This window comes from Diplotaxodon limnothrissa, linkage group LG9 (genome assembly GCF_057381915.1).
Source record: "Diplotaxodon limnothrissa isolate DT_005_m linkage group LG9, D_limnothrissa_male_GT1.1, whole genome shotgun sequence".
Taxonomy (NCBI): Eukaryota; Metazoa; Chordata; class Actinopteri; order Cichliformes; family Cichlidae; genus Diplotaxodon; species Diplotaxodon limnothrissa.
In genome coordinates this window covers 10,544,934-10,568,928 of record NC_140604.1, presented here as the reverse complement: position 1 = coordinate 10,568,928, position 23,995 = coordinate 10,544,934, and the positions used below count along the sequence as shown (strand labels likewise).

Sequence of the window (23,995 nt, the reverse complement as noted above, 5' to 3'; positions counted from 1 at the left end):
GCTGTTCCGTAAGCATCATCGTCATCATCATTTATATAGCACTTTAAAAACACACCTGGCAGACCGAAGTGCTGCACAATACAAATGTAGTAATAAAATAGCAAAAAACAAACATAGCAATAAAGTAAACTCTTGAGCCAAAATGATGTGACACAACTAGGGCTGCCACAAACGATTATTTTGATAGTCGACTAGTCACCGATTATTTATGCGATTAGTCGACTAATCAGATCATCATCCACTGGACGTAAAACTACAGCTTATTGCACCATGCAGCATATGCTCTTATATAACTATCATTAGCTTATAGCTTTAAGCTTTTAAGGTGCTAACTAAAAATAAAGACAAGATGATAGTTTATTCAATTTTAATGAAATTTGCAGATTGTTTCGGTGAAGTTTAATAAACTCCTTGCTATCTAAAATATAACAGGACAACGGAGTATATTCTCCAGCATCTCACACTTCTGATAATCAGCTGTCTGCTTGACGTTTATTCAGCTGTGTAAAAACTATAACTTTAATCTCAGACAAACCGATTTACTCAGGAACAAATAAAATACTAAAAAAAAAAAAAGCCAAACAACAACATTTTTAATTTATCTAAGTGACTCATATATATTTAACCTGAGTAGCGAAAGACGGCGGTGGGTTTGAAAACAATTTGCCTGGAGTCCGGTGTTCTCACCGTGCTAGTGACCTAGCCCCCGGCTAGCTATCGAGCTAGTGGGTAACAGACGACTCTGAAAACGTCGGAGCGCTTTTGAAAATATGTGGTGTCCTGATAAACTGAGCCGATATTTGAGGTTTACACAGCTACATTCTCGGCTGAAAATATGTTAAACGTTTATTTTGTGACCCAGAAAGAATAATAAGAGTAATATTAAAACTAACTAGCTGCCGCCATTGTTGGAAACTGAGCTGGGCCGCGCTATGAATTCTGGGACACAGCTGCTTCTTCTTCTTCTTCTTCTTCGGGGTTTAACGGCAGCTGGCATCCTTGTACATGCAGTGCTGCCATCTTCTGTTTCAGTCCGTTATTACACTCTTAAATCCTGCTACTTATTCCTGCGTCTTTTGGGATCTTACAAAGCTTCAAACGACGCGTCGACTATTAAATCAGTCGTCGACGATTTTGATAGTCGACGTAATCGTGACTAGTCGACAAATCGTGGCAGCCCTAGACACAACACAGACACAAAAGGAAATCTTCTACATTGTTTTGCTGTTCACACAAGTTCTAATGCTACCCTTTGTTTCTGGAAGGAGACGATTTTCTGTCCAGTATTAAAGTTCAAAGAACAGGGTATCCGTCTCCAGTGGGCTGCTAAACAAGTTTACCAGAAAAATCAGACCCACGGTCATGTTGTGTCACTTTGAGTGATTAGTCAGCAGCAATAACAGGGAATGACAAACTGACAGACTTTGGATATAAAACAAACAATTTAAACATTTAGAAGTTAAACATCTTCTCGGATTCCTTTTGCTGCACATGTCTATGTATGTATTTGCTGTACAGTGTCATTTGTTTGGAACATTAATCTTGATGTATACATAAACATTTGATTTAAAAAACGTGTTTAAAAATGAACACTGACACAATTAAACACAACACTGGTGCACGGTGACTGCAAACAGAAGCAGCTGCTTGTATCCTCCTGTGGATACAAACCAGCAAGAACTCATCAGATCTCTGTCACTTACCATTAATGAAGTTTGGCTTTTATTAATAAACAGAGAGCACGGATATCTATGGAAGAAATATAGTATCATCAGAATTCAAGTATTTTTAGACATTGAATTTATGACACTGAATTTTTATCCTCCAAATTTCCCTGCAAAAATATTCACCTGCAAAAATTCACCTGCAAAAATTCACCTGAAAAAAATTCACCTGCAAAAATTCAACTGCAAAAGTGATGAACTTTAATGACCCAAGCCAGAGCAATCAGCACCAGATCGAGTCGAGTGGCTCTCAGCCAATTAAATTACGCTGTTTGATCACATGACACCGTTAGCCAGCAGTGTGTCTCCTAAAAGAGAGCTGTTTAAAGGTGAGTGATTAAGTTTTTCTCCTAAATAGAGATCATTACAGAACGCCTAGTCCTACTTAAAATCCCATTTATTATTATTATTTTTTTTATCATCTACTCGAACTAAGGAAAACGTTTGACTAACTCAAAGACAATTTCCACGCCTCCCCTGCCTGACTGCAGAGGCAGTTTTGAATTTAGGAGCGCCAAGATGGCAGCGGCAAACCCTGGCGGCTCTCCGGTGAGTGTATATATATATATATATATTTTTTTTATCTTCAAGTTTGTCTTTTGAAACCTTAATTTTATTTAAATCCGTTGCTCACGTATAAAGTACACAGACGGGGTCTTTGCTCAACTCGTCTGAGGCGTGTCTCACTAAGCGCTACATGCTAGCATCCTGCTAACCGAGCTACCCTTTACATGCTGTGCTTTAGAAAATAGGATACTCGTTAAAAAAAAATACTCCGCAGATATCCGGTTGTTCAGTCTGACGTCACTAGCCGTGTCTGGGTCTAAACTCCGCTGCAGGTCCATATATCAAACGATCACTGTGGCATTACTGAGAGTTGAAAAACTGTCTAAAGTCTTTCATCTTTAATAAAATGATCAGCGTTCTTCTCTACCAGGTGTAACAATTGAGTTTAACATCCAGGCATCCATGAAAACGGAATTTATGACATTTAATGGAGTTAGAAGTTAGCAGGGAGTTAGCTCGCTAGCTTCTATCTAAATACAATATAGCATGTCCTGACTGCGGGGTTTTGGAAACAAATTAAAACATACAGCTCTGTTATCACTTCCAGCATAAATGAAGACAGAAAACTAAACAGCAGTGACGTTTGTAGGGTTACTGAAGTTGGGCTAGCTGGTATATAATGATGTGCTACGTGACCGCTAGCGACATAGCTATGTTAGCATAATATAAACAAGCTAACTTTTTTTTCCACTCGATAAAAGTTAACGTGAGTGTTCTCGGTGGTCAGAAACAAATGTAATCGCATGGCAGGATGCTGTAAAAGGACCAAACTTCAGCCAGGAGAACAACTGAGATAATCCATCCACAATACGAGGTTAGTCATTCATATACTGCTGCATGGGCTGGGCTGTAGTTACATCGTAAGGTTTTAAAAACTGAGCTTAAATAAATGATTAGCGGTAATAAAAGCCGAGGGAGGTCAACAGGGATCACTGACTGTTTTAGGAGCTTTTTGAGATCAAATAGAAGAAAATACATAACATTAAACATGTTAACAACACAAAAGCCATATTAAACGCAGACTACTTTAGACCCGGAAGTAGGATTCGTCGCGTCATCACTGAACAACCGGATAGATAGATAGACGAACACTGCAAATATAATGTTGGAAACGAGAACGGCCTTTAGTGAAGGGGTAAAATACACCATGAATAAAGCCATAGAGTGAATGGCTGCCATGGTTGCAGAACAGCCTGATTTAATGACAAGAATGGGGAAGAGTGAGGTGAAGTGAACCACAGCCACAAAACACGGTCAGACAAGGCGGCAAAAGGGCAGTGATCTGTCCGTCAGTATGAAGTTGGTGTGTGCTTTGGTGAACAAAAACTCCAGACTGGTAGCAGGAAGATGGGAGACTCGTGTTTCACTGGAATAGTGGTGAATTAAAACATCCTTTGTTGGGGACATTTCGGTGTAAATGCATCCATACAGGCAAGACAGAGGCAGACCAGACAGTGAAGAAAACAAGGCAAACATTAGAAATATAAAAACGGAAATATAGGATGAGTCGGGGATGAGTTCCTGCCCCAAGTGGAGGAGTTCAAGTATCTCGGGGTCTTGTTCGCGAGTGATGGGAGAAGGGAGCCGGAGATCGACAGACGGATTGGGGCTGCAGCTGCAGTAATGCGGACGCTGCACCGGTCCGTCGTGGTGAAGAGGGAGCTGAGTGTAAAAGCGAAGCTCTCAATTTACCGGTCGATCTACGTCCCTACCCTCACCTATGGCCTTTACATGACTAACGTCCCCTCTTCTCCCTACCTCACATTAGCCCCCATCTTTCTTCCAGGTGGAAAAGACCCGTCACCTTCTGGGAGTGGCGGCTCCCGTGGGAACAGCTCCCACCACCAAGTCCCTGAGTGAGTCTCTGTCCCCCAGCGTGAGCTCCAGCACTCTGTCCACGTCCACCTCCGCCTCCTCGCAGATCTCCAGCACCACCTTTGAAAGCGTGAGAAGGAGCTGGCCACCAAGGTGAGAAAAACGTGGGCTTAGTGGGCGTTCTTGTTGCTGCCTTCTTCCTTCTCTGCTCGGTCTTGTTCCTGTTGTGTTGTAGTGCCTGCGCCTTCTGACACACACCTTCAATACTGAATACAACCAGCTGGTGAACAGCATCAGTGACTGCAAGGTGAGAAATAATACAAAGAAATAAAAAAATAGCCTTTCTGTGTCACATCAGGGAGTTCCTATATTGACGTCTACCTCATCCTGCTGTTGTTTCACTTCAGCTTTCTCTCATCTCACCGATCGGACGTGATCCATCCGTGACGAGCTTCAGCAGTGCCACCCTCACCCCTTCCTCTACCTGCCCCTCTCTCTCGGACTCGCGCTGTGGCTCCATGGGCCAGAAGTAAACATATTTTTAGGAACATTGACCTCGATCTGCAAACGGTTATTGACAGGTTATCCATTTGATTCTAACTTGGTGTGATTTGTGTTAAAGGACCCCTGAGAACAGCTCACGTGCCTCCAGTCCCTCCTGCTCAGACTGTGAAAACTTCCCGATGGTTCCCACTCTGGAGACCTCCTACCTTGCGCGGGCTGCAAAGAACGAGTTCCTGAACTTGGTGCCTGATATTGAAGAAATGCGACCAGGGTGAGTAATGCCATATTAACCCAAATACTGTCACTATGACATGTGTCTCACAGACCAAATGTAAGTCGACACTCATGTTCTCTAGTTCAAGCGGAAATGATGTGGATCGATTCAAATTCCTGAGCCTGGATGATTTCAGCTGGAAACAAACCAACTCTGCTTCTTCCTCAGATAATTCAATTCAATTTTATTTATATAGCGCCAAATCACAACAAAAGTCGCCTCAAGGCGCTTCATAGATACAGAGAAAAACCCAACAATCATATGACCCCCTATGAGCAAGCACTTTGGCGACAGTGGGAAGGAAAAACTCCCTTTTAACAGGAAGAAACCTCCAGCAGAACCAGGCTCAGGGAGGGGCGGGACCATCTTCTGCGACCGGTTGGGGTGAGAGAAGGAAGATGGGATAAAGACATGCTGTGGAAGAGAGACAGAGGTTAATAACAGATATGATTCAATGCAGAGACGTCTATTAACTCATACTGAGTGAGAAAGGTGACTGGAAAGGAAAAACTCAATGCATCATGGGAATCCCCGGCAGCCTACGTCTATTGCAGCATAACTAAGGGAGGATTCAGGGTCACCTGGTCCAGCCCTAACTATATGCTTTAGCAAAAAGGAAAGTTTTAAGCCTAATCTTAAAAGTAGAGATAGTGTCTGTCTCCTGAATCCAAACTGGAAGCTGGTTCCACAGAAGAGGGGCCTGAAAACTGAAGGCTCTCCCTCCCATTCTACTTTTAAATACTCTAGGAACAACAAGTAGGCCTGCAGAGCGAGAGCGAAGTGCTCTAATAGGGTGATATGGTACTACAAGGTCATTAAGATAAGATGGGGCCTGATTATTTAAGACCTTGTATGTGAGGAGCAGGATTTTGAATTCAATTCTGGATTTAACAGGAGAAATCTGCTCTCTCTTTCTAGTCCCTGTCAGGACTCTTGCTGCAGCATTTTGGATTAGCTGAAGGCTTTTCAGTGAGTTTTTTGGACATCCTGATAATAATGAATTACAGTCGTCCAGCCTGGAAGTAATAAATGGTAAATGCCCTGTATTTATATAGCGCTTTACTAGTCCCTAAGGACCCCAAAGCGCTTTACATATCCAGTCATCCACCCATTCACACACACATTCACACAATAAATGCATGAACTAGTTTTTCAGCGTCACTCTGAGACAGGATATTTCTAATTTTAGAGATGTTGCGCAAATGGAAGAACGCAGTCTTACATATTTGTTTAATATGTGCGTTGAAGGACATGTCCTGGTCAAAAATGACTCCAAGGTTCCTCACAGCGTTACTGGAAGCCAAGGTAATGCCATCCAGAGTAAGAATCTGGTTAGATACCATATTTCTAAACTTTTCAGGGACGAGTACAATAACCTCAGTTTGATCTGAATTAAGAAGCAGAAAGTTAGCGGCCATCCAGGTCTTTAAGTCTTTAAGACATTCCTGCAGTGTAACTCATTGGTGTGTGTTATCTGGCTTCATGGACAGATAGAGCTGGGTGTCATCTGCATAGCAGTGAAAATTTATGCTATGTCTTCTAATGATGCTGCCTAGGGGAAACATGTATAATGTAAACAGAATTGGTCCTAGCACTGAACCCTGTGGAACTCCATAATTAACCTCAGTGTGTGAAGAGGACTCTCCATTTACATGCACAAATTGGAGTCTATTAGATAGATATGTCACAAACCAAACTGTACACTGGTAAACTGTTACAATAAAAAAGACCGTAATTTTCTTTACTCTTCTTTATTTATGTAACTTTTGTTTTCACTGGCAATTTAGTATTAGGTTAGGACAAAAAACAAATTAGGAAGGTTAAAGACAGAACATTACTAGATTGTGGTTTTAATTAAAATGTAGCCTTTGACAATGCTGAACACATGAGAAGCTACTTTAAGGCATATCACCCAATTTGTAATATTGCTAAACATTTCTTAAGGCAGACGAGTCATGCTGGCTGGGTCAGTGTCATTTTTGTTGTAATTGATGTCTGGTTTGTTCTGTTCCCTAGTGATGGGTAGGGATGGGTACCAGTATCCGGTGTTCTGACATAATCCTTGAAATAGTAATAACACAGTATCCTCAGCAAAGATGAATTAAACAAGTTTTATTTTAATGGAAGTTTACTTCAAGTCTTCAGATTTTTACTGTCTTTTATTTGATTACTTTAAAGTATATGATTACATTAGAGTAATTAAATAAAGACAGTTTTGATGGAGCTCCTGAGCCAGCCCAAGCTCTCTATGAAGACGAGGAAAAACTCCCCTGGGGGGGCCAGACTGACGGGAAGAAACCTCGGGAAAGCCCATTCAAAGAGAGATCCCCTTTCCTGGGATGGCTGGGGGGGGTTACAGGAATTCCAAAACACTGAAATTTAAAGTGGGCCAATTAAAAAAAATTATTTCCTGAAAAAAAGAAAGGTAATTCATACATCACACATAAATGATAACGTCTGAATTGTGTGTGTTTGTGTGTGTGTGTGTGATAGGCTTATCTCAGCCAAGTGTGATGCTGTAGCTCCTCCAGCGTCGGCCGCGTCTCCGGGACTTTGGTTAAACACGCGTCCAAGAAATCCCGGCAGTCTGGAAAGAAAGGAAAGAGAAAAAACATGAAGATGATAGTTCCAGTGGTCCAAGCCATCAGTCAGTCTTGAAGTGTGACGTTTTCTTACTTTTGGACAGATGTCTTTTGAATTTCAGGCGCTTTTTGAGGAAGCTCGTGGTGTTAAAGTCCCCGGCATGAAGCGCTTCGTACAGAACCACTCCCATTTGCCATACCGTGGTGGGTCCACACCTGTAGCAACTGCGCCCGTACCACTCGGGAGGGGAGTAAATTTCTGTACCTAATAAACAGACACAATTGCAATTTCTTCTAAAACAAAAGGCGAAAATTGTGACATCTGTGAAGAGCAAGAGCAGAATATGTTACCATAGAAGACGCGGTACTGCGACTGCTCCTTAACAAAGCAGCTCAGTCCAAAGTCGATGATACGAACACGCGGTACATCTGAGCCGGTCTCAATTAGAATGTTCTCACTCTTGATGTCCCGGTGAAAGATGTGTTTATCCTCCAGGTGCTTCGCAGCATCAACCAGCTGCTTCAGAATGACCTGGAAATAGAGCAGGGCGATATGACCAAAAATATTTATCACGATATACATTTGAAAAGTTGTGATAACGATATAACTGACGATATAACTGACACTAGACAAAATACTTTACAACGCCACAACTTTATTAGTGCAAAAAACCCCATAAATGTATTTTCACTTAAACAAGCAGCTGTTTTTTTATGTGCATTAAAGTTATATAAAAATGTAACAGTGCAAATGCAAATTCCTCGCTGACAGTTTAACCAAAAGGCATTTCCAGTGGAAATTGGCCGACATATCCTCAGCATAACCATGTAAAATATCCACAAAGCTTAAAAAGAGGTTATACACACACAATACGGTAATATCACGTTGAGGTGCAGTACGTATCACTCCGCGAGGCGCCTGCCTACGATAGCCGTAATGCTCCGACAATCCATCGAGCGGTGCGGCTTTGTAGCTTAGCAAAGTCGCCGTGTACATAAAATCGTTTTGAGGTCAGTAAACACAACCAGAATTCATACATAAGGCACACGGGATTATAAGGGGCACTGTCGAGTTTCAGAAAAATCAAAGGATTGATTTTAAGTGTGCCGTATTTTCCAAACAACACGGTAATAACGGCGGCCCGCTAGCATGCGCTACCAAAAATCGTGCTTTGTTGTGTATCTGACGGACGAAAGCTAAACCAGTTCCACACCACTAAAGTTGCAGCATTTTTACAAACCAGTTCTGGTTCATCCGTTTCATTCAACGATCCACTTTTGCTCTTCTCTTTCTGCGTCACCGCCATCTGCGTATGTAAACATAGGCACTGCGCATGCGCGTTTTACCTATTCTAGCGCGATATTTCATTTTCCTATCGTTGCCCAAAATTACACCGGTATTACCGTGAATGGTATGATATAGCCCAGCCCTACCTGGAAACGATGAAAAAGACAATAATCAATCAATGGGTTAATGTTTCTCTAATACTCTGTGCTTTGATTGAATGATGTACAGTCTAAGACTCTTCTAAGGCAAGTCAACTTGCCTTGGCCTTGTCCTCTGGCAAAAATCCTCCATTTTCTTCTATGTATTTATCCAGGTCCACAGCGGGGACAGGTCTCTCCATCACCAGGATCAGCTCTCTGCCAAAGTCAAACCACTCCAACAGAGACACTGGGGCTGATGTTTCCACTGATCCATCTGCTTCAGCTGCAAGCTTCAGCATGATGGCAACTTCCACTGACACATTCTTCCCGTTATCATCCTGAAATATTTCAACAAAGTGGATGATGAGGCACAGACGTTCCACAGGTGAACGCTGCATGCAATCCACTAATGTAAAAACAATTCAAGTCTTGCACATTTACCTTCACTTTGCAGTACACTTTCCCCTTTGGGATGTGTTTGATGGCCACCTAAAAGACACAGGGCATTGATGAGCATTTCCTCAGTATGACATCATTAAAGGTGTAAAACAGCATACATCTCAGCTTACGATATTATCCCTTATCTGCATTACTGCCTGTCTTACTACCACCATCTGAACACTTACTGGTAAATGATCCTTTATGCGGTAGCCAGCAAACACTGCTCCACAGCCTCCTTCTCCAAGCCGGTGCTCCTCCACGTATCTTGCTTGGAAGTCACCTAAACAGACAAACACAAATTGGGTTTTACTACAGCTGTCACACAAATTACTCTCTGCTGTACCCTAAATGTTCATTTTGCTCTTCACCTGAATATAAAAGCTAAGCTGCTTGCTACTTACGTTTCTGTTCAGCCACTGACTTTTTGGCAACGGTTTTGGTTTTGTCCTGGTCCACGTTCTTTTTCTTAGGTGGGTCCCTGGTGTCTCCCGCAGCTTTCCTTTTGCCAGCCTTTTTGTTTTTACTGCAGCTCTCTGAAATCTCTATGCTGCAGTCTGCAGATGTGGAAAACACCAAAAGCACATCAGCTTATTAGATAATAGACACAAATATCTCCCAAACACTAATATCTTCAAACTAGCAACCAGATGTACACTTAATCTACCCCTCACTCAACTAATTAGCCTACCTTTACCAGTGTCCAACCAGGAAGATGCCTGCCCCTTGTCACCGCTCACATGCTCAAGAAGTTTACGCTTTTTTGCTGTATTGGTTGTCCCCGCTTCATCTTGTTGGACCTTTCGCTTGACTCCCCCGACCACATGAGCATCTGAGCTGGTGGAAGGACCAGCCTGCTCAGTGACCCTCCTTCTTTTTATGGGGGTCGTTTTTTCAGGACTGGCCTTTCTTTTAGCCATCCTGCTCTTACAATCTATAAACAACAACAACACATTAGTGAAAAAGAGCGCTCGACATCAGGACTAGAAGGATTTTGATGTCATTGAATTTTAAATTAGTATTGCTTACAATATAATAACAAGTTTATCCTTTTGATAAAAAACACACCAAAACGAGTCCATACCAGGTCTACTAAGTCTAGATACTGATGACACTTGTTGCTCTGTTTTCACTGCTCAGTCCAAGAATAAACTTGTCACATTATTTTACCAAAAGACAAAGTGCCCCAGTAACCTTTCTTTGATTAGACATGTTGCACTCAGGTTAGTTTCAATCAAAACCAGGATTTAAATCCTCTAAAAATGAATCATTTTATACACAGAGCCTCAACATTGTTAGAAATGTACATTCTGTTATTTAGGGGATTTTATTTTTTACTTACTTTGATCTCCTGGATCTTTCTTATCTGCCTCAGTCGTAACTTTTCTTGTTTCCTTTTTCATCTTAATTTTTAAAATAGAAAATGTCACCTTAATGAGTGAATAGTCCTTCAAATGTCTGGATGCTTGACTTTTCTAACTAAGCTGTATAAGTCAGTTCTGTAAGTGAGCTTTAAAAGTAAACTCCGGAGTCTATGGCAACACAACATTAGAACCTTGCCTTTTAGTGACATCACTAAAAGGCAAGTAGTTTAAAGAAAAACACTCTGGCATTTCATATAATTCAGTAATTTCACATTAAACTTTCTTTCATTATCCTTTCATTATTTGTTTAAAGACTTGATGTGTGGATGCTACTATGAAGACTTCTAGTTGAGCAAACACTAATAAACACTGACTAGTTTATCTGAGATAAAATATAACACTTTTTTATTAAGTCAGTGTTAACTCTGTTTTTTTCTGTTAGGATCATTCAATAGTATCAGAAGAGAAAAGAAAAGTATGTTTTGTTTTGTTTTTTTTCTTCAAGATCTGTTCACATGTACTTAGCAAGAGTGAGTACACAGCGTTAAAAAATGGTACTTAGTGTAGTGAGGAAGGCGAAAAGCAAAGCGAGCATATGAAGGTAATATTGAAGAAGGCGCAGTTTTGAAGTGGTGAAAGGCAAAGGCATGAGTGCAAGCGTAATAAAAGGTAATAGGAGAGATGTCGAGCAGGCGGAGGACTTGGCTGGAGCAGGAAAAGGCAAAAGGGGAAACGCGAGTGCACGTCTGAAACTTCTTCACTGTCAGTGAATCCTAATTCTTAAGACTAACTAAGAAGAATAAATCTATGTATGAATGTCGTTTTGAGCACATCTCCTCTTTCTACTGATCAATTCTTCCACCTAGTGGATAGATGATAGTATTGCAGCTTGTCTCGTCACCTGTTGTGTGTTTTGTGTGCTCCAGAACCTGCGTCCTGTTGGAGTACTGTACGTAAAACACACAAACACTGGAGTGAACACAGCTGCTGAACATCTCTATATTCATAACTTCTTCCTGTTATCTCATATGTCTCCCTTCATCTGTGTAGGAACGGTGTACAGATGTATGAGTATGTCACTCCTGCTCCTCCACCTAACACCTCCACTCCAAACTAAGTTTGCTCGGCTGCTTTGGTTCACTGATCTGCAAGTATCTGTCATTTGTTTGCAGATGTCTGCAGGAATTATTGTAATGATCCATTAATGGTGCCTGATTTCATTCAGTTTTACAGCTTGTCTCGTGTTTTTGAACTGCTTCCCTCACAGTTGTACACAGTGCTAACATGTGCTCTTACTCTGTGTTTTATTCCTGAAGAAAAAGAAAGTGCCCAGCCCAGCAGGATGAAGATGGGCCATACGTCAAGAAGCCGCCAAATGCCTTCATGCTCTATCTCAAAGAGCAGAGGCCAAAGGTCATTGCTGAACTCAACATCCCTGGAAATGCAGCCGTAAATGCAGTGGTGGGACAGAGAGTAAGTGTGTAACTCTACGTCTATTGCAGCATAACTAAGGGAGGATTCAGGGTCACCTGGTCCAGCCCTAACTATATGCTTTAGCAAAAAGGAAAGTTTTAAGCCTAATCTTAAAAGTAGAGATAGTGTCTGTCTCCTGAATCCAAACTGGAAGCTGGTTCCACAGAAGAGGGGCCTGAAAACTGAAGGCTCTCCCTCCCATTCTACTTTTAAATACTCTAGGAACAACAAGTAGGCCTGCAGAGCGAGAGCGAAGTGCTCTAATAGGGTGATATGGTACTACAAGGTCATTAAGATAAGATGGGGCCTGATTATTTAAGACCTTGTATGTGAGGAGCAGGATTTTGAATTCAATTCTGGATTTAACAGGAGAAATCTGCTCTCTCTTTCTAGTCCCTGTCAGGACTCTTGCTGCAGCATTTTGGATTAGCTGAAGGCTTTTCAGTGAGTTTTTTGGACATCCTGATAATAATGAATTACAGTCGTCCAGCCTGGAAGTAATAAATGGTAAATGCCCTGTATTTATATAGCGCTTTACTAGTCCCTAAGGACCCCAAAGCGCTTTACATATCCAGTCATCCACCCATTCACACACACATTCACACAATAAATGCATGAACTAGTTTTTCAGCGTCACTCTGAGACAGGATATTTCTAATTTTAGAGATGTTGCGCAAATGGAAGAACGCAGTCTTACATATTTGTTTAATATGTGCGTTGAAGGACATGTCCTGGTCAAAAATGACTCCAAGGTTCCTCACAGCGTTACTGGAAGCCAAGGTAATGCCATCCAGAGTAAGAATCTGGTTAGATACCATATTTCTAAACTTTTCAGGGACGAGTACAATAACCTCAGTTTGATCTGAATTAAGAAGCAGAAAGTTAGCGGCCATCCAGGTCTTTAAGTCTTTAAGACATTCCTGCAGTGTAACTCATTGGTGTGTGTTATCTGGCTTCATGGACAGATAGAGCTGGGTGTCATCTGCATAGCAGTGAAAATTTATGCTATGTCTTCTAATGATGCTGCCTAGGGGAAACATGTATAATGTAAACAGAATTGGTCCTAGCACTGAACCCTGTGGAACTCCATAATTAACCTCAGTGTGTGAAGAGGACTCTCCATTTACATGCACAAATTGGAGTCTATTAGATAGATATGTCACAAACCAAACTGTACACTGGTAAACTGTTACAATAAAAAAGACCGTAATTTTCTTTACTCTTCTTTATTTATGTAACTTTTGTTTTCACTGGCAATTTAGTATTAGGTTAGGACAAAAAACAAATTAGGAAGGTTAAAGACAGAACATTACTAGATTGTGGTTTTAATTAAAATGTAGCCTTTGACAATGCTGAACACATGAGAAGCTACTTTAAGGCATATCACCCAATTTGTAATATTGCTAAACATTTCTTAAGGCAGACGAGTCATGCTGGCTGGGTCAGTGTCATTTTTGTTGTAATTGATGTCTGGTTTGTTCTGTTCCCTAGTGATGGGTAGGGATGGGTACCAGTATCCGGTGTTCTGACATAATCCTTGAAATAGTAATAACACAGTATCCTCAGCAAAGATGAATTAAACAAGTTTTATTTTAATGGAAGTTTACTTCAAGTCTTCAGATTTTTACTGTCTTTTATTTGATTACTTTAAAGTATATGATTACATTAGAGTAATTAAATAAAGACAGTTTTGATGGAGCTCCTGAGCCAGCCCAAGCTCTCTATGAAGACGAGGAAAAACTCCCCTGGGGGGGCCAGACTGACGGGAAGAAACCTCGGGAAAGCCCATTCAAAGAGAGATCCCCTTTCCTGGGATGGCTGGGGGGGGTTACAGGAATTCCAAAACACTGAAATTTAAAGTGGGCCAATTAAAAAAAATTATTTCCTGAAAAAAAGAAAGGTAATTCATACATCACACATAAATGATAACGTCTGAATTGTGTGTGTTTGTGTGTGTGTGTGTGATAGGCTTATCTCAGCCAAGTGTGATGCTGTAGCTCCTCCAGCGTCGGCCGCGTCTCCGGGACTTTGGTTAAACACGCGTCCAAGAAATCCCGGCAGTCTGGAAAGAAAGGAAAGAGAAAAAACATGAAGATGATAGTTCCAGTGGTCCAAGCCATCAGTCAGTCTTGAAGTGTGACGTTTTCTTACTTTTGGACAGATGTCTTTTGAATTTCAGGCGCTTTTTGAGGAAGCTCGTGGTGTTAAAGTCCCCGGCATGAAGCGCTTCGTACAGAACCACTCCCATTTGCCATACCGTGGTGGGTCCACACCTGTAGCAACTGCGCCCGTACCACTCGGGAGGGGAGTAAATTTCTGTACCTAATAAACAGACACAATTGCAATTTCTTCTAAAACAAAAGGCGAAAATTGTGACATCTGTGAAGAGCAAGAGCAGAATATGTTACCATAGAAGACGCGGTACTGCGACTGCTCCTTAACAAAGCAGCTCAGTCCAAAGTCGATGATACGAACACGCGGTACATCTGAGCCGGTCTCAATTAGAATGTTCTCACTCTTGATGTCCCGGTGAAAGATGTGTTTATCCTCCAGGTGCTTCGCAGCATCAACCAGCTGCTTCAGAATGACCTGGAAATAGAGCAGGGCGATATGACCAAAAATATTTATCACGATATACATTTGAAAAGTTGTGATAACGATATAACTGACGATATAACTGACACTAGACAAAATACTTTACAACGCCACAACTTTATTAGTGCAAAAAACCCCATAAATGTATTTTCACTTAAACAAGCAGCTGTTTTTTTATGTGCATTAAAGTTATATAAAAATGTAACAGTGCAAATGCAAATTCCTCGCTGACAGTTTAACCAAAAGGCATTTCCAGTGGAAATTGGCCGACATATCCTCAGCATAACCATGTAAAATATCCACAAAGCTTAAAAAGAGGTTATACACACACAATACGGTAATATCACGTTGAGGTGCAGTACGTATCACTCCGCGAGGCGCCTGCCTACGATAGCCGTAATGCTCCGACAATCCATCGAGCGGTGCGGCTTTGTAGCTTAGCAAAGTCGCCGTGTACATAAAATCGTTTTGAGGTCAGTAAACACAACCAGAATTCATACATAAGGCACACGGGATTATAAGGGGCACTGTCGAGTTTCAGAAAAATCAAAGGATTGATTTTAAGTGTGCCGTATTTTCCAAACAACACGGTAATAACGGCGGCCCGCTAGCATGCGCTACCAAAAATCGTGCTTTGTTGTGTATCTGACGGACGAAAGCTAAACCAGTTCCACACCACTAAAGTTGCAGCATTTTTACAAACCAGTTCTGGTTCATCCGTTTCATTCAACGATCCACTTTTGCTCTTCTCTTTCTGCGTCACCGCCATCTGCGTATGTAAACATAGGCACTGCGCATGCGCGTTTTACCTATTCTAGCGCGATATTTCATTTTCCTATCGTTGCCCAAAATTACACCGGTATTACCGTGAATGGTATGATATAGCCCAGCCCTACCTGGAAACGATGAAAAAGACAATAATCAATCAATGGGTTAATGTTTCTCTAATACTCTGTGCTTTGATTGAATGATGTACAGTCTAAGACTCTTCTAAGGCAAGTCAACTTGCCTTGGCCTTGTCCTCTGGCAAAAATCCTCCATTTTCTTCTATGTATTTATCCAGGTCCACAGCGGGGACAGGTCTCTCCATCACCAGGATCAGCTCTCTGCCAAAGTCAAACCACTCCAACAGAGACACTGGGGCTGATGTTTCCACTGATCCATCTGCTTCAGCTGCAAGCTTCAGCATGATGGCAACTTCCACTGACACATTCTTCCCGTTATCATCCTGAAATATTTCAACAAAGTGGATGATGAGGCACAGACGTTCCACAGGTGAACGCTGCATGCAATCCACTAATGTAAAAACAATTCAAGTCTTGCACATTTACCTTCACTTTGCAGTACACTTTCCCCTTTGGGATGTGTTTGATGGCCACCTAAAAGACACAGGGCATTGATGAGCATTTCCTCAGTATGACATCATTAAAGGTGTAAAACAGCATACATCTCAGCTTACGATATTATCCCTTATCTGCATTACTGCCTGTCTTACTACCACCATCTGAACACTTACTGGTAAATGATCCTTTATGCGGTAGCCAGCAAACACTGCTCCACAGCCTCCTTCTCCAAGCCGGTGCTCCTCCACGTATCTTGCTTGGAAGTCACCTAAACAGACAAACACAAATTGGGTTTTACTACAGCTGTCACACAAATTACTCTCTGCTGTACCCTAAATGTTCATTTTGCTCTTCACCTGAATATAAAAGCTAAGCTGCTTGCTACTTACGTTTCTGTTCAGCCACTGACTTTTTGGCAACGGTTTTGGTTTTGTCCTGGTCCACGTTCTTTTTCTTAGGTGGGTCCCTGGTGTCTCCCGCAGCTTTCCTTTTGCCAGCCTTTTTGTTTTTACTGCAGCTCTCTGAAATCTCTATGCTGCAGTCTGCAGATGTGGAAAACACCAAAAGCACATCAGCTTATTAGATAATAGACACAAATATCTCCCAAACACTAATATCTTCAAACTAGCAACCAGATGTACACTTAATCTACCCCTCACTCAACTAATTAGCCTACCTTTACCAGTGTCCAACCAGGAAGATGCCTGCCCCTTGTCACCGCTCACATGCTCAAGAAGTTTACGCTTTTTTGCTGTATTGGTTGTCCCCGCTTCATCTTGTTGGACCTTTCGCTTGACTCCCCCGACCACATGAGCATCTGAGCTGGTGGAAGGACCAGCCTGCTCAGTGACCCTCCTTCTTTTTATGGGGGTCGTTTTTTCAGGACTGGCCTTTCTTTTAGCCATCCTGCTCTTACAATCTATAAACAACAACAACACATTAGTGAAAAAGAGCGCTCGACATCAGGACTAGAAGGATTTTGATGTCATTGAATTTTAAATTAGTATTGCTTACAATATAATAACAAGTTTATCCTTTTGATAAAAAACACACCAAAACGAGTCCATACCAGGTCTACTAAGTCTAGATACTGATGACACTTGTTGCTCTGTTTTCACTGCTCAGTCCAAGAATAAACTTGTCACATTATTTTACCAAAAGACAAAGTGCCCCAGTAACCTTTCTTTGATTAGACATGTTGCACTCAGGTTAGTTTCAATCAAAACCAGGATTTAAATCCTCTAAAAATGAATCATTTTATACACAGAGCCTCAACATTGTTAGAAATGTACATTCTGTTATTTAGGGGATTTTATTTTTTACTTACTTTGATCTCCTGGATCTTTCTTATCTGCCTCAGTCGTAACTTTTCTTGTTTCCTTTTTCATCTTAATTTTTAAAATAGAAAATGTCACCTTAATGAGTGAATAGTCCTTCAAATGTCTGGATGCTTGACTTTTCTAACTAAGCTGTATAAGTCAGTTCTGTAAGTGAGCTTTAAAAGTAAACTCCGGAGTCTATGGCAACACAACATTAGAACCTTGCCTTTTAGTGACATCACTAAAAGGCAAGTAGTTTAAAGAAAAACACTCTGGCATTTCATATAATTCAGTAATTTCACATTAAACTTTCTTTCATTATCCTTTCATTATTTGTTTAAAGACTTGATGTGTGGATGCTACTATGAAGACTTCTAGTTGAGCAAACACTAATAAACACTGACTAGTTTATCTGAGATAAAATATAACACTTTTTTATTAAGTCAGTGTTAACTCTGTTTTTTTCTGTTAGGATCATTCAATAGTATCAGAAGAGAAAAGAAAAGTATGTTTTGTTTTGTTTTTTTTCTTCAAGATCTGTTCACATGTACTTAGCAAGAGTGAGTACACAGCGTTAAAAAATGGTACTTAGTGTAGTGAGGAAGGCGAAAAGCAAAGCGAGCATATGAAGGTAATATTGAAGAAGGCGCAGTTTTGAAGTGGTGAAAGGCAAAGGCATGAGTGCAAGCGTAATAAAAGGTAATAGGAGAGATGTCGAGCAGGCGGAGGACTTGGCTGGAGCAGGAAAAGGCAAAAGGGGAAACGCGAGTGCACGTCTGAAACTTCTTCACTGTCAGTGAATCCTAATTCTTAAGACTAACTAAGAAGAATAAATCTATGTATGAATGTCGTTTTGAGCACATCTCCTCTTTCTACTGATCAATTCTTCCACCTAGTGGATAGATGATAGTATTGCAGCTTGTCTCGTCACCTGTTGTGTGTTTTGTGTGCTCCAGAACCTGCGTCCTGTTGGAGTACTGTACGTAAAACACACAAACACTGGAGTGAACACAGCTGCTGAACATCTCTATATTCATAACTTCTTCCTGTTATCTCATATGTCTCCCTTCATCTGTGTAGGAACGGTGTACAGATGTATGAGTATGTCACTCCTGCTCCTCCACCTAACACCTCCACTCCAAACTAAGTTTGCTCGGCTGCTTTGGTTCACTGATCTGCAAGTATCTGTCATTTGTTTGCAGATGTCTGCAGGAATTATTGTAATGATCCATTAATGGTGCCTGATTTCATTCAGTTTTACAGCTTGTCTCGTGTTTTTGAACTGCTTCCCTCACAGTTGTACACAGTGCTAACATGTGCTCTTACTCTGTGTTTTATTCCTGAAGAAAAAGAAAGTGCCCAGCCCAGCAGGATGAAGATGGGCCATACGTCAAGAAGCCGCCAAATGCCTTCATGCTCTATCTCAAAGAGCAGAGGCCAAAGGTCATTGCTGAACTCAACATCCCTGGAAATGCAGCCGTAAATGCAGTGGTGGGACAGAGAGTAAGTGTGTAACTCTACGTCTATTGCAGCATAACTAAGGGAGGATTCAGGGTCACCTGGTCCAGCCCTAACTATATGCTTTAGCAAAAAGGAAAGTTTTAAGCCTAATCTTAAAAGTAGAGATAGTGTCTGTCTCCTGAATCCAAACTGGAAGCTGGTTCCACAGAAGAGGGGCCTGAAAACTGAAGGCTCTCCCTCCCATTCTACTTTTAAATACTCTAGGAACAACAAGTAGGCCTGCAGAGCGAGAGCGAAGTGCTCTAATAGGGTGATATGGTACTACAAGGTCATTAAGATAAGATGGGGCCTGATTATTTAAGACCTTGTATGTGAGGAGCAGGATTTTGAATTCAATTCTGGATTTAACAGGAGAAATCTGCTCTCTCTTTCTAGTCCCTGTCAGGACTCTTGCTGCAGCATTTTGGATTAGCTGAAGGCTTTTCAGTGAGTTTTTTGGACATCCTGATAATAATGAATTACAGTCGTCCAGCCTGGAAGTAATAAATGGTAAATGCCCTGTATTTATATAGCGCTTTACTAGTCCCTAAGGACCCCAAAGCGCTTTACATATCCAGTCATCCACCCATTCACACACACATTCACACAATAAATGCATGAACTAGTTTTTCAGCGTCACTCTGAGACAGGATATTTCTAATTTTAGAGATGTTGCGCAAATGGAAGAACGCAGTCTTACATATTTGTTTAATATGTGCGTTGAAGGACATGTCCTGGTCAAAAATGACTCCAAGGTTCCTCACAGCGTTACTGGAGGCCAAGGTAATGCCATCCAGAGTAAGAATCTGGTTAGATACCATATTTCTAAACTTTTCAGGGACGAGTACAATAACCTCAGTTTGATCTGAATTAAGAAGCAGAAAGTTAGCGGCCATCCAGGTCTTTAAGTCTTTAAGACATTCCTGCAGTGTAACTCATTGGTGTGTGTTATCTGGCTTCATGGACAGATAGAGCTGGGTGTCATCTGCATAGCAGTGAAAATTTATGCTATGTCTTCTAATGATGCTGCCTAGGGGAAACATGTATAATGTAAACAGAATTGGTCCTAGCACTGAACCCTGTGGAACTCCATAATTAACCTCAGTGTGTGAAGAGGACTCTCCATTTACATGCACAAATTGGAGTCTATTAGATAGATATGTCACAAACCAAACTGTACACTGGTAAACTGTTACAATAAAAAAAGACCGTAATTTTCTTTACTCTTTATTTATGTAACTTTTGTTTTCACTGGCAATTTAGTATTAGGTTAGGACAAAAAACAAATTAGGAAGGTTAAAGACAGAACATTACTAGATTGTGGTTTTAATTAAAATGTAGCCTTTGACAATGCTGAACACATGAGAAGCTACTTTAAGGCATATCACCCAATTTGTAATATTGCTAAACATTTCTTAAGGCAGACGAGTCATGCTGGCTGGGTCAGTGTCATTTTTGTTGTAATTGATGTCTGGTTTGTTCTGTTCCCTAGTGATGGGTAGGGATGGGTACCAGTATCCGGTGTTCTGACATAATCCTTGAAATAGTAATAACACAGTATCCTCAGCAAAGATGAATTAAACAAGTTTTATTTTAATGGAAGTTTACTTCAAGTCTTCAGATTTTTACTGTCTTTTATTTGATTACTTTAAAGTATATGATTACATTAGAGTAATTAAATAAAGACAGTTTTGATGGAGCTCCTGAGCCAGCCCAAGCTCTCTATGAAGACGAGGAAAAACTCCCCTGGGGGGGCCAGACTGACGGGAAGAAACCTCGGGAAAGCCCATTCAAAGAGAGATCCCCTTTCCTGGGATGGCTGGGGGGGGTTACAGGAATTCCAAAACACTGAAATTTAAAGTGGGCCAATTAAAAAAAATTATTTCCTGAAAAAAAGAAAGGTAATTCATACATCACACATAAATGATAACGTCTGAATTGTGTGTGTTTGTGTGTGTGTGTGTGATAGGCTTATCTCAGCCAAGTGTGATGCTGTAGCTCCTCCAGCGTCGGCCGCGTCTCCGGGACTTTGGTTAAACACGCGTCCAAGAAATCCCGGCAGTCTGGAAAGAAAGGAAAGAGAAAAAACATGAAGATGATAGTTCCAGTGGTCCAAGCCATCAGTCAGTCTTGAAGTGTGACGTTTTCTTACTTTTGGACAGATGTCTTTTGAATTTCAGGCGCTTTTTGAGGAAGCTCGTGGTGTTAAAGTCCCCGGCATGAAGCGCTTCGTACAGAACCACTCCCATTTGCCATACCGTGGTGGGTCCACACCTGTAGCAACTGCGCCCGTACCACTCGGGAGGGGAGTAAATTTCTGTACCTAATAAACAGACACAATTGCAATTTCTTCTAAAACAAAAGGCGAAAATTGTGACATCTGTGAAGAGCAAGAGCAGAATATGTTACCATAGAAGACGCGGTACTGCGACTGCTCCTTAACAAAGCAGCTCAGTCCAAAGTCGATGATACGAACACGCGGTACATCTGAGCCGGTCTCAATTAGAATGTTCTCACTCTTGATGTCCCGGTGAAAGATGTGTTTATCCTCCAGGTGCTTCGCAGCATCAACCAGCTGCTTCAGAATGACCTGGAAATAGAGCAGGGCGATATGACCAAAAATATTTATCACGATATACATTTGAAAAGTTGTGATAACGATATAACTGACGATATAACTGACACTAGACAAAATACTTTACAACGCCACAACTTTATTAGTGCAAAAAACCCCATAAATGTATTTTCACTTAAACAAGCAGCTGTTTTTTTATGTGCATTAAAGTTATATAAAAATGTAACAGTGCAAATGCAAATTCCTCGCTGACAGTTTAACCAAAAGGCATTTCCAGTGGAAATTGGCCGACATATCCTCAGCATAACCATGTAAAATATCCACAAAGCTTAAAAAGAGGTTATACACACACAATACGGTAATATCACGTTGAGGTGCAGTACGTATCACTCCGCGAGGCGCCTGCCTACGATAGCCGTAATGCTCCGACAATCCATCGAGCGGTGCGGCTTTGTAGCTTAGCAAAGTCGCCGTGTACATAAAATCGTTTTGAGGTCAGTAAACACAACCAGAATTCATACATAAGGCACACGGGATTATAAGGGGCACTGTCGAGTTTCAGAAAAATCAAAGGATTGATTTTAAGTGTGCCGTATTTTCCAAACAACACAGTAATAACGGCGGCCCGCTAGCATGCGCTACCAAAAATCGTGCTTTGTTGTGTATCTGACGGACGAAAGCTAAACCAGTTCCACACCACTAAAGTTGCAGCATTTTTACAAACCAGTTCTGGTTCATCCGTTTCATTCAACGATCCACTTTTGCTCTTCTCTTTCTGCGTCACCGCCATCTGCGTATGTAAACATAGGCACTGCGCATGCGCGTTTTACCTATTCTAGCGCGATATTTCATTTTCCTATCGTTGCCCAAAATTACACCGGTATTACCGTGAATGGTATGATATAGCCCAGCCCTACCTGGAAACGATGAAAAAGACAATAATCAATCAATGGGTTAATGTTTCTCTAATACTCTGTGCTTTGATTGAATGATGTACAGTCTAAGACTCTTCTAAGGCAAGTCAACTTGCCTTGGCCTTGTCCTCTGGCAAAAATCCTCCATTTTCTTCTATGTATTTATCCAGGTCCACAGCGGGGACAGGTCTCTCCATCACCAGGATCAGCTCTCTGCCAAAGTCAAACCACTCCAACAGAGACACTGGGGCTGATGTTTCCACTGATCCATCTGCTTCAGCTGCAAGCTTCAGCATGATGGCAACTTCCACTGACACATTCTTCCCGTTATCATCCTGAAATATTTCAACAAAGTGGATGATGAGGCACAGACGTTCCACAGGTGAACGCTGCATGCAATCCACTAATGTAAAAACAATTCAAGTCTTGCACATTTACCTTCACTTTGCAGTACACTTTCCCCTTTGGGATGTGTTTGATGGCCACCTAAAAGACACAGGGCATTGATGAGCATTTCCTCAGTATGACATCATTAAAGGTGTAAAACAGCATACATCTCAGCTTACGATATTATCCCTTATCTGCATTACTGCCTGTCTTACTACCACCATCTGAACACTTACTGGTAAATGATCCTTTATGCGGTAGCCAGCAAACACTGCTCCACAGCCTCCTTCTCCAAGCCGGTGCTCCTCCACGTATCTTGCTTGGAAGTCACCTAAACAGACAAACACAAATTGGGTTTTACTACAGCTGTCACACAAATTACTCTCTGCTGTACCCTAAATGTTCATTTTGCTCTTCACCTGAATATAAGTACCTGGGTATGTGTCAGCCAGTCTTACAGGACTAACACAACCATTCACACTCGCATTTCTGCATTCACACCTATGGGCAATTTAGTGTTTCCAATTAACCTGTCACCACTAACTGCATGTCTTAAAATGCAGTTAGTGGTGATGTCATTAAAATGAATGCAACTTGTCTGCGTTGTTAACTATCCCCAAACACGGCACCTGCTTCCTGAAATGCTCAGAGTAGCTCATCTGCAACCAGTAACCAGCCGTGCTCAAAGTCTTTTAAACGACTTTCCTCCCCATTCTGATGCTCTGTTTGAAATGTTGAGTTGCATTCATAATCAAGCTGTTAGCTGTGTGCCCAGCTTAACCTAGCTACACATGTCTGTAGACATTGACCAGGGGTCAGCCTCATTATATCAGAGCTCTGCTGACAAAGCTGAAAGAGACGCAGCCTGTGACTTGAAATATGTGTCCAGCATAAACATGCAGGAGCGCTTTGGACAAACTTGATGAGCACTGTAAATAAGAAGTCCCACGTGAACTCGGGTTTCAGTCCAGTTTATTCCTGATTTGTGCTCACACAGCCATTTTAGAGTGTTGCATCATTAATGTGATGAGGCTTCACTTTGATAGCGTTAGGTGGACATCTGGTGAAACATACAGAGTTGTCATACTGAATCACTACTTACTGTTTTCCATTGAATTTAACGTACACAGCAAAGAGAAAAAAGCTTCATCGTGGACTCTCTTTGCAGTTTCACTTTGCAGAATCGCTGAATT

At 41.4% G+C, this 23,995-nt stretch overlaps 5 protein-coding genes across 5 annotated transcripts in view; 2 read left to right on the top strand and 3 right to left on the bottom strand.

The window, feature by feature from the left end:
* Positions 1-2,004: 2,004 nt before the first annotated feature.
* The window catches only part of LOC146625106 (uncharacterized), a 126,688-nt gene continuing 104,697 nt past the window's right edge, over positions 2,005-23,995 (top strand). The window contains exons 1-4 of the mRNA XM_085362124.1: positions 2,005-2,053; positions 2,161-2,273; positions 4,060-4,259; positions 12,013-12,169. Coding sequence (XP_085218250.1) covers positions 2,005-2,053; positions 2,161-2,273; positions 4,060-4,259; positions 12,013-12,169 — 519 coding nt within the window. The remainder of the gene's footprint in view (positions 2,054-2,160; positions 2,274-4,059; positions 4,260-12,012; positions 12,170-23,995) is intronic.
* On the bottom strand, positions 7,380-10,735 carry LOC146625118 (serine/threonine-protein kinase pim-1-like). Its single transcript, XM_085362674.1, has 9 exons — positions 10,675-10,735; positions 10,024-10,266; positions 9,737-9,889; positions 9,521-9,615; positions 9,336-9,383; positions 9,014-9,232; positions 7,818-7,998; positions 7,561-7,731; positions 7,380-7,471 (listed from the first exon to the last, which is right to left on the bottom strand). Exons 1-9 carry the CDS (start codon positions 10,733-10,735, stop codon positions 7,380-7,382), a joined length of 1,263 nt encoding a protein of 420 aa, XP_085218800.1.
* Positions 14,140-17,495, bottom strand: LOC146625117 (serine/threonine-protein kinase pim-1-like). The gene is made up of 9 exons (XM_085362673.1): positions 17,435-17,495; positions 16,784-17,026; positions 16,497-16,649; positions 16,281-16,375; positions 16,096-16,143; positions 15,774-15,992; positions 14,578-14,758; positions 14,321-14,491; positions 14,140-14,231 (listed from the first exon to the last, which is right to left on the bottom strand). The coding sequence occupies exons 1-9, from the start codon at positions 17,493-17,495 to the stop codon at positions 14,140-14,142; spliced, it is 1,263 nt and encodes a 420-aa protein (XP_085218799.1).
* Positions 20,898-22,810, bottom strand: LOC146625116 (serine/threonine-protein kinase pim-3-like). The gene is made up of 4 exons (XM_085362694.1): positions 22,532-22,810; positions 21,336-21,516; positions 21,079-21,249; positions 20,898-20,989 (listed from the first exon to the last, which is right to left on the bottom strand). The coding sequence occupies exons 1-4, from the start codon at positions 22,808-22,810 to the stop codon at positions 20,898-20,900; spliced, it is 723 nt and encodes a 240-aa protein (XP_085218820.1).
* Positions 22,606-23,995, top strand: part of LOC146625115 (DIS3-like exonuclease 1) — a 27,792-nt gene continuing 26,402 nt past the window's right edge. Inside the window, exon 1 of the mRNA XM_085362708.1 lies at positions 22,606-22,797. Coding sequence (XP_085218834.1) covers positions 22,773-22,797 — 25 coding nt within the window. The 5' untranslated portion in view covers positions 22,606-22,772. The remainder of the gene's footprint in view (positions 22,798-23,995) is intronic.

Coding starts and splice junctions, on each gene's coding strand:
- LOC146625117 (XM_085362673.1), bottom strand. CDS start 17,495: ATGAAAAAGGAAACAAGAAAAGTTACGACTGAGGCAGATAAGAAAGAT. Junction 16,650..16,783: donor CTGGTTGGACACTGGTAAAG/GTAGGCTAATTA, acceptor CCACATCTGCAG/ACTGCAGCATAGAGATTTCA. Junction 16,376..16,496: donor GTCAGTGGCTGAACAGAAAC/GTAAGTAGCAAG, acceptor TTGTCTGTTTAG/GTGACTTCCAAGCAAGATAC.
- LOC146625116 (XM_085362694.1), bottom strand. CDS start 22,810: ATGCAGCGTTCACCTGTGGAACGTCTGTGCCTCATCATCCACTTTGTT. Junction 21,250..21,335: donor GCAGTACCGCGTCTTCTATG/GTAACATATTCT, acceptor TCTGTTTATTAG/GTACAGAAATTTACTCCCCT. Junction 20,990..21,078: donor CAAAAGACATCTGTCCAAAA/GTAAGAAAACGT, acceptor CTTTCTTTCCAG/ACTGCCGGGATTTCTTGGAC.
- LOC146625118 (XM_085362674.1), bottom strand. CDS start 10,735: ATGAAAAAGGAAACAAGAAAAGTTACGACTGAGGCAGATAAGAAAGAT. Junction 9,890..10,023: donor CTGGTTGGACACTGGTAAAG/GTAGGCTAATTA, acceptor CCACATCTGCAG/ACTGCAGCATAGAGATTTCA. Junction 7,999..9,013: donor TGCCAGAGGACAAGGCCAAG/GCAAGTTGACTT, acceptor CTCTATTTCCAG/GTCATTCTGAAGCAGCTGGT.